This window comes from Leucoraja erinacea, chromosome 20 (assembly GCF_028641065.1).
Source record: "Leucoraja erinacea ecotype New England chromosome 20, Leri_hhj_1, whole genome shotgun sequence".
Taxonomy (NCBI): Eukaryota; Metazoa; Chordata; class Chondrichthyes; order Rajiformes; family Rajidae; genus Leucoraja; species Leucoraja erinaceus.
The window spans coordinates 11,136,468-11,149,147 of NC_073396.1; the positions used below are offsets into that span (position 1 = coordinate 11,136,468).

The 12,680-nt window shown below is 41.8% G+C and overlaps 1 protein-coding gene across 4 annotated transcripts in view; it reads left to right on the top strand.

Moving 5' to 3' along the window:
* Positions 1-12,680, top strand: part of unkl (unk like zinc finger) — a 69,589-nt gene that overhangs the window by 4,767 nt on the left and 52,142 nt on the right. The window contains exon 2 of one of the 4 annotated variants that reach the window (XM_055651252.1): positions 10,373-10,448. The exons of the other annotated variants lie outside the window; for them this stretch is intronic. Coding sequence (XP_055507227.1) covers positions 10,399-10,448 — 50 coding nt within the window. The 5' untranslated portion in view covers positions 10,373-10,398. The remainder of the gene's footprint in view (positions 1-10,372; positions 10,449-12,680) is intronic. 4 annotated transcript variants of the gene reach the window in all.

Genomic DNA, 12,680 nt, shown 5'->3' on the forward strand with positions numbered 1-12,680 from the left:
CCCCGGACTCAGGTCACCGCCGCCAGAACGCCGTCCCAGCCACCTGAGCACCATTCCAGCCCCGAGCCGGATCGCCCTCACGTGAGTGCTGTTCTTCCCTCGAGCTGGGCCGCCCCGACGGGAGCGCCGTTCCTTCCTCGAGCTGGGCCGCCCCAACGGGAGCGCCGTTCCACCCTCGGGCTGGGCCGCCCCGACAGGAGCGCCAGAGCCCCTCACGAGAGAGTCTCAGCCCCGCGCCAAGCCGCCCTCACGGGAGCGTCACTGCCCCTCACGGGAGCGCCGTTCCAGCCCTGAGCTGGACCGCCCTCACGGGAGCGAGCCCAGGGCAAGTCCTGACTGGCTTTGCCTCCGGAGTCTCGAGGTCGCCAGCTCTGCCATTAGGCCTCAGCGTAGACGGAGGCAGAGAAGGGGGATACGACAAAAAAGTCGCATTCCCCCGAAGGGAGAGACAGCAAGCCCTGTTTCAAACCCCCCCCCCCCAACATAAACACAACCTAAAAACCAAAAACTTAACGAGACAAAACGAAAAAAACAACACAAAATACTAAAAACAAACGGACTGCAGGCGAGCCACTGCTGCCAGGGCAGCGCCGCCACTTCCGGAATGTGCATGCTAGGAAAATCAGTCTTGGTCCATTTTTATTTACCATAAGAGGTGACCCAATAAACATGTGCAGAATAAAGGATTGATAGGGTTTATGTGGAGAAACCATGAGTGTATGATGGTTCCCAAGAAATTCAGTAGGGAATTTGAAAGATACTTTATCTAAAGAGTGGTGTAAATGCGGATCTTGCGAATATAAGGAGTGGTTAAAACGAATGGTAAGAGGCAGCTGGAGAAGTATGAGAAAGAAGGAGATAGAGGGTTTCACTGATATAGTTCGGTGTAGAAAGAGAGAAGGTTTATGTGTAGCTAAAGTATTGTTGACTGGCTGAGCCTGTTTCTTTGTCAAAAACTGCCACAAACAAGGTTTGATTCCTTGGAACTATCCATAAGCTTCTTTATGTCAGCGATGTCCATTTATTAAAGTAACCCATGCGTATTGCTCTATGTACAATTGTTATATATTAATTTAATTAAATATTCACCTTAACACTACCCACAATTAAACTATTAGAATAAGTACTGTATCCAGTCATTAATGAGCGCAGAAACCATTTTTGTTATTGTGTCGAAAAATGCTTTAAAAATGTGTGGGGGAACTTGTGTAAAGTCAGATTTCCAGTCAGTCATCTGTAATTCAGGGAGATCCTGTATTCTATATAATTTGCATAAATTATTTATGTTGGCTGGTTATTAATACTAAACCAAATGGTTTCCAGCCTTTTGTTTTGCATCATTCTTTCACCATCACAAAAATGCTACGGCCCTTATCCATTCTCCTAAATTCCAAATTGTACAAAACTTAGCTGTTCATATTCTCACCCATGTTTCTTCTGTGTTCCATACTTATTCTCTCGCTCCCTTTCTCCCCGGACCCAATGAGGATAGGGCTCCCCAGATCCCCTCCTTTCACCCCGACAGAGTCCGCATGCAATACATCATCCTCTGACAGTTCCGTCACCTCCAATGTGATTCCACCACTAATCGCATCTTCCCATCGCCACCCCTTTCGGCATTCAGCAGAGCATGCCCTCTGCCCAGGTACGTTCCCCTAGAGATGTAATACCTGTCCCTATATGTCATCTCTTGCCTCCATCCAGCGACCCCCAGTCTTTCCAATATAAATAAAGTATAAAGACAAAAAGGTTCACATGCACCTCTTCTAACTTCATCTACTGCATCCTTTGTTCCTGATGTGGGCTCATGTACATCGGTGAGATCCAGTGTAGACACAGCGACCACTTTGCTGAACACAAAGTTTACCCCCCCCCTCCACTTGTACCGTTTACAATGGATACCCAATTTGCAACTTTTCTATCCTCCTTAACAAGGAGGATAGAAAAAATTGTTTCCTTAACAATTCACAACTCTATCCTCTTGGGCCCACACCTTTCTTATCATCTCTGGCCTTTGTACAACAATGTCCCTATCAAATAATTCCCTGACCTGTGTTCGCCTATCACTGGCTATGCTCTGTCTTGCGCCTCCGCTTTTCTAGCATTCTTCTCTGCCTCCCTACAATTAGTCTGATGAAGGATTCCGACCCGAAATGCCATGCTTCCAGGGATGCCTCCTATCCCGCTGAGTTACTCAAGCATTTTGTGCCTATCTTTGGTTTAAGCAGTATCTGCAGTTCCTCATTATCATTGTTAATATCCTATTCAGCTTCTCTTTATCCAAGAAAATGTGGATCGACATTATTTCTGAATGATATGATTTCCAAAGGATTTATATATTTTGGCGTCTGTATTTGCATAGCTGCCTTATTATAGCTGGAATAAGTGAAAGTGCAAAATATTTCAATTCTTCAACACCGTTGTAGACTGGTTTGGAAGGTGAGATAACATGTGATCCAGGGTGAGATGACCAATAGGATATAATACTGGCATAGTGATAAACATAGAAAATAGGTGCAGGAAGGAGTAGGCCATTTGTCCCTTCGAGCCAGCCCTGCCATTCAATATGATCGTGGCTGATCATCCAACATCAGTATCCTGCTTTCTCCCCATATCCCTTGATTCTGTTAGCCCTAAAAGCTATATCTAACTCTCTTGAAAACATCAAATGAGTTGGCTTCCACTATCTTCTGTGGTAGCGAATTCCACAGATTCACAACTCTTTGAGTGAAAAGGTTATTTCTCATCTTAATCCGAGATGGCCTACCCCTTATTCTTAAACTATGACCCCTGGTTCTGGACTCCCCCAACATCGGGAACTTTTTTTCCTGCATCCAGCCTGTCCAATCCCTTAAGAATGTTATATGTTTCTATAATATATCCTCTCATCTTTCTAATTTCCAATGAATCGGAGGGTTGTTTTTCAGATTGGAGGCCTGTGACCAGTAGTGTGCCACCGATATCAATGCTGAATCCTTACTTGTTTGTTGTATATATATTAATGATTTTGACAATGCAGGTGGCATGATTAGCAAGTTTGCGGTTGACACTAAAATTGGTGGTGTGATGAACAGTGTAGACGTTGTCTAAGTTTACAACTGGATCTAGATCAATGGAGAAAGCGGGACAGGTGGAATTCAATTTGGACACGTGTGATGTTATGTATTTTGGCAAGGTAAACCAGGGCAGGATATACTTGGAGCCCTGTTGATTATTGTAGTACATAGTTCCTTAAAAGTGGTGACACAAACAAAGTGGTGACACAAACAAGGTGGTGAAGAAGCCATATTCATCAGCTCGGGTATTGAGTAAAAGAGTTGGTACATTGTGTTACATTGAATACTTTGGTGAGTCTGCACTTGGAATATTGTGTACAGCTCTGGTCACTATCATATAGGAATGATGTCATAAAGTGCTAGAGAATGCACAACATATTCGCAAGGATATGACTGATTGAAGGGCTACAGAAATAAGAAGAGACCCATTTCTCTTAATCCTCCAGAACTCCCTCCTCCTCCTCTTCACCCTCCCTCTTCAATCCCTAGAGAGGGAGGGGGGGCAGAAAGGGAGGGAGGGTAGAGGGGGGTAGAGAGGGAGGGGGTAGAGAGGGTAGATAGGGAGGAGGCATCTCCCTTCCCCATCTCCCTCCACCACTCCCCACCCCATCTCCCTCCTCGTCATTTCCCTCATCCACCTCCCCTCATTCCCTGCCCCAGGACCTACCCAGGTCCTAGAGCAGCACCAGACCCTGGTTCTCGTACTCGGCCCAGCCCTGGCTGTAGACTCCAGCTGTCAGCTTGGCCGCCGCCTGGGCTCCAGTGCAGACCCCGACTTCATCTACTGGCTCGTCTCTGACCCAGGCTTGTCCTTGGTTCCAGCGGCGGCTTCTTTCTCGGCCCCGGTCACTGCCCCATCCCAAGTCCTGGGCTCGGCCCTCACTCCTGCTCCAGCATCACTCTCCCCACCGGGTGTCGGGCGCCACTACTCGTTCACTGCGAGCGCTGGAGTGCCCCTCCCTCCCAAAGTGTCCTGTTCTGCCATGCGAGTGCATTGTGACATCACTCGGGTTTTGTTTTGCGAAATGGGTGAATTTTCGGGCTGTTTTCAAAACTTTAAACGATTAATAGCTTCGGAAATATAGGTGGGAATATGACGGGAAGATGTTTATCGCCTCGACGGGAACAATGTGAGTGGGGTGTGTGAAAATGGGAAGGCTGTGGCCTAGCATTTGGAAGAAAATAGGAATTAACCAGATTCTCACACACACTCACACACATGACTTTTAGTGTTATAGAGATAAATAGTATCCACAAAGGTTTCCCTTTCAAACCAAACAGCAATCTTTAACAATGCTTACAAATGTAGAAGACGCTATTCTGTTCCATTGTGTTAATAGACCCCATTGCCCACCCAACATTTTTGTCGGTATATCTTTAAATTGTCAATTGGCCATGCATTCACGTCATTTTGGGACAAAAAAATTGCTTTTTCACCACATTGTGGGATAATTGGCTTCCTAACTCTATGGCTTAGCTTTAATATTATTATGATGTTCCTTATGTTTTGTGTCCCAACATCAAATAAATTATTTTTTTCTGTCTTATCCACCAAACACTTAAATCATAACAGTTACCTGGCCTTGGAATGCTCAATGTTTGAGGTATATATATCAAATGTACAATCGGGCTTCAATTGATTCCTTTAAACGATAAAATAAATATGGCAAATCTGTGCCGTGCTTGGATATAATTATATAATTTTCTGGTGCCAAAAATTGAATATATATTCTGTTTAAATGACAATTTGTATTTTAAATTGTGTGTGAATCATAGGTTTGGTTATTTCAGTTGATTGATACCAGCCTGGGTAATAGTCTCTTAAATAAAATAATCTGAGGATTTGAGTATGGGGAAGAGGTCATCAGGCTAGGTATTGAGATATATTTTTGATTAACTGTACAACATGGATAAATTTGTGCTTCATTTTGACGTGCAATTAATTCAAATAGACTGCACTTGTTAAGATTTCACAAGAATGGCCAGGGTGAGTGAGTGGTGTAATTTGAGCCTGTCCCAGCTGTGAGTCAGCTGTACAATTGATAGAAATGTATATAATTGCCAAAAATGAAACTTGTTATAATTAACATATTTAGTCTGAAATTCTGTTAGCAAATACACACGTGAAATTACTTTGGAAAATAATGGTAACACTTTATTCAATCTATAGGCATGTATCTTGCGCTTTGAATGGTTGTAAGGTTAAAATATAATACATTTTCATATCCATTTCAAGATGATCTAAAGCATTTTACAGCCAAAAGAAATGTAATAATTGCTCATTTCTAAGCTTCCCCCCCAGTCTAGTTTCAGTAAAAACACTGAATCAAGCTCTTGAAACAACAAAATTTTAATTGCCAAAAGCACGTCACAGATCAAACACTGTACCTATCCCACCGCGGGTTTGATCCTCACATCAGCCTGTACAAGCCCTCTAGGCCTCGCTCAGACAGAGGCACTCCAGAAGTTCACCCAGTCCTGAGCGCTCTTCCAGAAGATTGACGCTGAGCCTTGTGATCGCGGACTTTTATATGTCCCGGGACCTCGAGGGGCTGAACCACATGGGGGTGGTCTCAATAACCCAATTACAGATATCGATTAACCCCATGCATAACAGGCATTTCCCTAACCCAATGATGCAACAGTTCAATACATTGTATTCACAACGGACTTCAAGAGGAAGTCACTTTAGAACCATTTACCCTAATTTACAGAAAACCCATACAAGGCTCAACACCTCGTCCAATCAACACTTGGCAAAGTCAAACTCTGCAACATTATTTACAACTGTTTACAAGGGGTATGTCTGGTTTGCAGTCATCCAATCCATTCTATGCATTTTGCACCAAATTGACAGGGTTTTACAGATCTTCCCATTCTTTGCTTGCAAATTGTATCCAAGCCCCAGGCACTCTGGCACCTCTCTATAGCTTGTCCCAGCTCTGCAGAGAGCAACTCCAATTTGACCAAATCTCCCAGCAACCCCGAAACTTAAACCCATTTTGCAGTCCTAGCTGCTCCAGTTTAGCCAGGATTAACATAAGCACTGTTGTAACATAGGAATCATAGTACTATTCAGCAAGTTTTCTCTAAACGCTACATAATAAACATGATGTCACAACTACACTTCTGATTCTTCTCAATGCACCCCATTCCAAATTATTTTATTAACATTTGTAGAATTTCACATAAAAATGGCACAATATTGATAGTTCTGTAAAGATGCAATGTATAATCAATTGATGTAATGAGAGTTAATTAAACTGCTCAAAAAATTAAGGATATTATTTAGATATAGAAAGAACTGCTGATGCTGGAATCTTGAGTAAAGCACAAAGTGCTGGAGCAACACATCAGCTGCTTGACCCCATGAGTTACTCCAGCATTTTGTGTTTAATTATGGAAAATAATTTATTTGACAAGGGGAAAAAATAACTGGACTATTGAGAAAAAAGTTGTGAAACGTCTCTGAGCGCAATGGCCTTATTTCAGGCTCTAGCAACTAATGATTTTAATAGATCACTCAAAACCTTCTAAACTCGAGTGATTGCAAATTGAGTCTACATTAAAGAATCAAGATTTAATTCTTTAAGTCCTGGTGTCTGGAAAATCCACATAATGCACCTTCAGAACGTATATGTCACTCCAGGACCCCTTTACCAAAATTGAACGCAGTGTTTCTTGGGTGTTTTTCATGGTCACATTTTTCTTTGAGCTAATGGGCCAAATTGCATTAATCTTTTTACTTGAGTGTTGCATCTGTATAGTGCTTTTGGCGATTCTGCAAAATATTTTCAGCTTTAGAATTTGAGTTAATGCGCAAGGTTTTCTAAATGAAAATTGGAGCAAAAGTAGCTATTTGACACCATGCATTTGTTCTGCATGTTGACATTAATTTTTTGCATCCATTCACCTTCTAAATTAACACCATGTTCCCAGATAGATAGTTTTAATACTCCCAAATCCACCAATCTCTGAAATAGTTGTATAAAAGTTGTGTAAGAGATTTTCACCTCAACTTCAAAAAATGATTAGCAGAAATCGTAAGTGAGCATAGAACATAACGGTTGTGGTTTGTTCTGCAAGTGAGAATGCGAAAGTAAAACCTGCTTTACCATTTTAATTGTCCTGTAATATTTTATTGAGGAAGGATACATGAGATATCAATAGATTCATCATAAACATGACTAACTTTCATCTATCTATACTAGTTTTCACAACCCAACTTAAATCAGGATACACGGGAGTGCAGATGCTGGAAACTGTAACAAAAAAAGACTGCTGGAGGAATCCGGCGAGTCAGGTGGCATCTGTGAAGGGAATGAGTGGTCAATGTTTTGAGATGAGGCCCTTCATCCGGACTGGAAGAGTAGAGGGAAATCACCAGGAAAAGAGGAGTAAAAAGAGGCAAGAGCTGACAAATGATTGGTGAATCCTGATAAGGAGGGGCTGATGGCAGATGGATTGATGTGGGGAGGGAAGGTAGAAATAGTGACAGAGGTTGGAGATGAAAAGTGGAGACAAAAAGGCGTGCAGAAGTGTGGACAACAGGGGATGTGGGTGAGGGCTCGATCACAGTGGACGGGAATCCACATTTCCTGAAAAAAGAACGTTTGGATGTCCTGGTGTGGAAAATTTCATCTTGAGAACAGATGCCGCAGAAACAGAGAAATTGAGGAATGGGATAGTGTCCTTTCAAGTTACACGGTAAAGGGATATGTAGTCAAGGTAACTGTAGGAGTCGGTGTTTTTTTATAATTGTCAGTGGAAAACTTGTGTCCTGAGATAAAGACAGAAACATTAACAAAGGGAAGTGAGGTGTTAGAAATAGTCCAAGTAAATCTCATGGCGGGGTTTTTGTAAGAACCATAGTTGCTGAAAGTGATGAGTTCCACGTGAGTATTGGAGGCAGCGCCAATATAGTCGTAGATTTGTGGAGGAAGAATTGGGATTCAATGCCAATGTAGGCTAGGAACAAAGATTGCTTCACTTGGCCAGTGAAGATTGCTTCACTTGGCCAGTGGTGGCGGTGTGGAATGAGCTTCCGGTGGAAGTGGTGGAGGCAGGTTCATTGGTATCATTTAAAAATAAATTGGATAGGCATATGGATGAGAAGGGAATGGAGGGTTATGGTATGAGTGCAGGCAGGTGGGAGTAAGGAAAAAAAAAGTTGTTTGGCACGGACTTGTAGGGCCGAGATGGCCTGTTTCCGTGCTGTAGTTGTTATATGGTTATATGGTTAATAAGCAGGTATAGTTAGTACCTGTGGCAACACCATCTCACTCATCTAACATCTGTCCCTATACCTACTCCCTCAACTCAATCCAGAGACCTAAACAGACTTCAGGGTAGATAGAAATTCATATGCACCTCCTCCAACCTCATTTATTGGACTCCGTGGTCTCGATTGGCTTCCTCTATGTTAGTGATACCAGGTGACTCTTTCTGGAAGGCCATTTGGAGCTCCGGTTGCAATTCCTTTTTCCATTCCCACACCATGTTTGTCCTCTTGCCAGAGTGAGGCCAAATGTAAATTGTAGGAACAGCACTTCATTCTGCATGGATAGTGCGTGACCCAATGGACATTGAATTATCTGACTTCAGGTAACCCGCTTCCCCTCTGACCTTTTCTCTCTCCTGATCCACCAAGGTGCTCTTGCACACACATTCCCTTTAAATATTCACCCCCCATCTTCTTAACCTGCCCATCGCCCGCCCACTGAGTTTCCTATCCCCCTCCTCTTACTATTCCCATCCATCCATCAAGCCTCTCTATTTGGTTCCTTTCTGTAGATGGTTACACTTTCCTTTACACTTTCTTATCAAGCTCCACTTATCACCTCAACGTCTCTGTCGTTGTCTCTCCCCTTCACCACCACCTGACTCCATCTGCCAAACAACGTATAGCTTGCCAGCTCTTACACCAATCCTCCCTTTCACTTCTTTACACTGGTTTTCTCCTCTCGACTCTCTTTTGTTCCAGATAAAAGGTCTGGATACAAAACATGATCACGGATCAAATCTATTGTCACTTTGTTTAGTTAAGTTGAACTTTGCAATACTAGGCGTGGAAGGGTAAATCAGTTGTGTGCACGCCACGCAAGAGTTTTACAGTACAGAAACGGGCCCTTTGGCCTAATTCATGCCGGCCAAGATGCCTCTTCGAAACTAGTCCCATTTGCACTAAACCTTCAATCACCAAATGGCTTTATTGCATGCAACTGAATTTTCAGATTTGTGGTGAATTATTATTTACTTCACAACCATTACGTTTATTACCAACACCAAAAACATACTTTTACTTAAACAATTTTAATGGACACAGAGACCCATTTATTTTTTTTAAAAAGTAACTTGCATATTTGACTTGGAATTTGAACAGCAGTGGCCAATCCCAATGTCTCTGTCTGGTGTGTTGATTGAAGATGTACTGAAAATAGTATATTCAACAGGAATTCCCTTGACTTTACGAAAAAAGTTGATGCACACGTCATATAGACAACTAGCAAGAAGGTATTTTGACTGCTTGGTTATATTGCATAAATATTTTTAAAATAAAGTGTATTTGCTTTTCTTTTGAGCTGTAAATAGATTCTAGGTAATTGAAGAAAAATACAAAGATTGTTTCTTTAAGTTCTTGAACTTGGTGCAAAATAAATTGACCCTGATAATGTAAACAAGCTTAAAATTTACTGCTGGTGAGCAAATCAAGATGTACTTTTATGCCTCCCTGCTTTAGGAGATTAATGCATCACTCTACTGGGTTAATGTGCTTCCCAATGTCATAGTTGTGGAGGGTGACAATATAAGAAACAGAGACTACTAAATATGTCTTTCCCCATTTTTATGTGCTTGTCATCTAACAGACATAGAGTAGTAGAGATACATAGCTTCATTCTGTGTAGTTTCAATTTAACAGTAATGCAGTACCTGGAATCAATATTCAAACAGACTTTGTTTGTACAGTATTCTTATGATTCTAGGTACTGATGATTGAGGAAAAAAATTATTTCCACTGCAGCTGACTGAAACTGATCTCATTATGCTTTTTATTTATGCAATTGACTTGCGATCTAAACACTGACAGTAAGTTGTACAAAATTGTATAACGGTTGTTCCAGGCAATGAGTATGGATAAACAGAAAGACTATCTGGAAACCAAGGGCATAAAAGTCACATGATGCACATCATAGATTCATCTGAAAACATTATGTGAAATGTGATGAAAGAACTGTGTTAGGGAATGAACATAAGCGTGAGCAAAGAGTCTTGTATTGGCAAAGGAACTAATGTTGTTATCCTTCTTTCAATTAAAGGAGACGTAGCAAGGAAGTGAGGAGAGATGAAAGCAATTCAAAATATACGAGAAAGAAAAGAAGAAATCACAGAAAGGTATACAGTGAAAGATGCAATCAGGTAGTGTAGTTTTGAGCCTGATGCTTATAACGGTTGCTTTTACCACAGCCATTATTCCACCTAGTTCTTAATCTCCAAACTGTTGAAACAATGGCTGGAGTAACTGCAGAAAGAAAAAAAGAACTATGTCAGCATAAGTAAATATGAAATGTAGCTGCAAACTATGCAGGTACAGTCAAACTACATGTCAGTGAGGAACAACACTGAGTATAGCAAGAGGGTTTTATTTTCCCTTGGGTGTTGGATGATCCAGGCCATTGTACCAAACTACTTGGTGTCCTAATAACAATGTGAAAGTGTTTTATGATCTGATGTCTTGTGTATATCAGGCATCATGATCGTTGTTATTTTATAATTTTATATCGGTTTCATTGTTAATATATGTTAATGAATTGGGAGAGAACATGTACAAAATAAAAAAGGTTTATATTCTGGTAGAATTTATTTTCTCCCCCTCAATCTAATCAAGAATTTTAAGGTGACGGTAGACAATGTGTTGGAGTAACTCAGCAGGTCGGGCAGCATCTCTGGAGAAAAAGAATGGGTGACGAGTCGGGTTGCAACCCTTCTTCGGACTGAAACTAGAGGGTAGGGAAGCAGAGGTAGGAAAAGACCAGAAGAATTCCGGGCCAGCAACATATGACCAAGGAAGGGTGGAGCCCATAATGGGTCATTGTTGGCTGGGGAAGAGGTGATAAGCAATGGATACAAGAATGTGAACAGTGGAACTAATAGGGCGACTATGGTGGGTGTGGGTGGTAGAGTGAATGCTTAAAGTTAGAGAAATCAATGTGTATACCGCTGGGTTGTAAGCTGCCTAAGCGAAGTATGAGGTGCTGTTCCTCCAATTTGGGTATGGCCCCAATCTGACAGTGGAGGAGGCCCAGGACAGAAAGGTCAGTATGGGAATGGGAAAGGGTGTTAAAATGTTTGACATCCGGGAAATCGCCTAGGCCAAGGACAAAAGAACGTAAGTGTTGAGCGAAATGTTTGCCCAGTCTGCTCATGGTCTCGCCGATATATAGAAACCCACACTGAGAAAACTGGTACAGTAGATTAGATTGGAGGAGGTGCAAGTGATCCTCTGCCTCATTTGAAAGGACTGTTGGGGTCCTCGGATGGGAATTGTGGGAGGAGGAAAAGGACAGGTGTTGCATCTCCTGTGGTTGCAGGGGAAGGTTCCAGGGAGGGGGTGGTTTGGGTGGGAAGGTATGGGTGAACCAGGGAGTTGCGAAGGGAAAGATCTCTGGAAAGCAGGAAAGGGAGGAAATGGGAATACATGACTAGTGGTGGGATCCTGTTGGAGGTGGCAAAAATGTTGGAGGATTTCAAGGTATTTGGTGTCAAAATTGATTTTCTTTTGCCCCACTGCAACTTTCAGTATAAAATAACCTTACACTGAAAGCTGATGTAAAACTGAACGCTGCATTTTAAAATGTAATATGTTATAAAACATAACCCAACAACAAAATGAAATATTTAAATTCAAACTTTCCTTTTAGATCTAGACCAATGTATTGTATGACTTCATCAATATATTTGAACTTGTATCTTGTTAATAAACATATAGTATAAAGTTTATTATAACTTCCTGTATAATAAGAATAAGAAGAAAACAGGATTTTTAAAGAATGCAATTATGTGTAGAGAATGAATGCTTTCCTTTATGGTATGAGACACATTTATTTTAACATCGGTATGCATTATTTTTCTTAGAGACAACAAGGAACTGCAGTTGTGTAGAAAGGAACTGCAGATGCTGTTATTTACCGAATATAGACACAAAACTCAGTAACTTAGGAGACTGAGAGGGGATCTTATAGAAACTTACAAAATTCTTAAGGGGTTGGACAGACTAGATGCAGGAAGATTGTTCCCGATGTTGGGGAAGTCCAGGACAAGGGGTCACAGCTTAAGGATAAGGGGGAAATCCTTTAAAACTGAGATGAGAAGAACTTTTTTCACACAGAGAGTGGTGAATCTCTGGAGCTCTCTGCCACATAAGGTAGTCGAGGCCAGTTCATTGGCTATATTTAAGAGGGAGTTAGATGTGGCCCTTGTGGCTAAGGGGATCAGAGGGTATGGAGTGAAGGCAGGTACGGGATACTGAGTTGGATGATCAGCCATGATCATATTGAATGGCGGTGCAGGCTCGAAGGGCCGAATGGCCTACTCCTGCACCTAATTTCTATGTTTCTAACTCTGCAT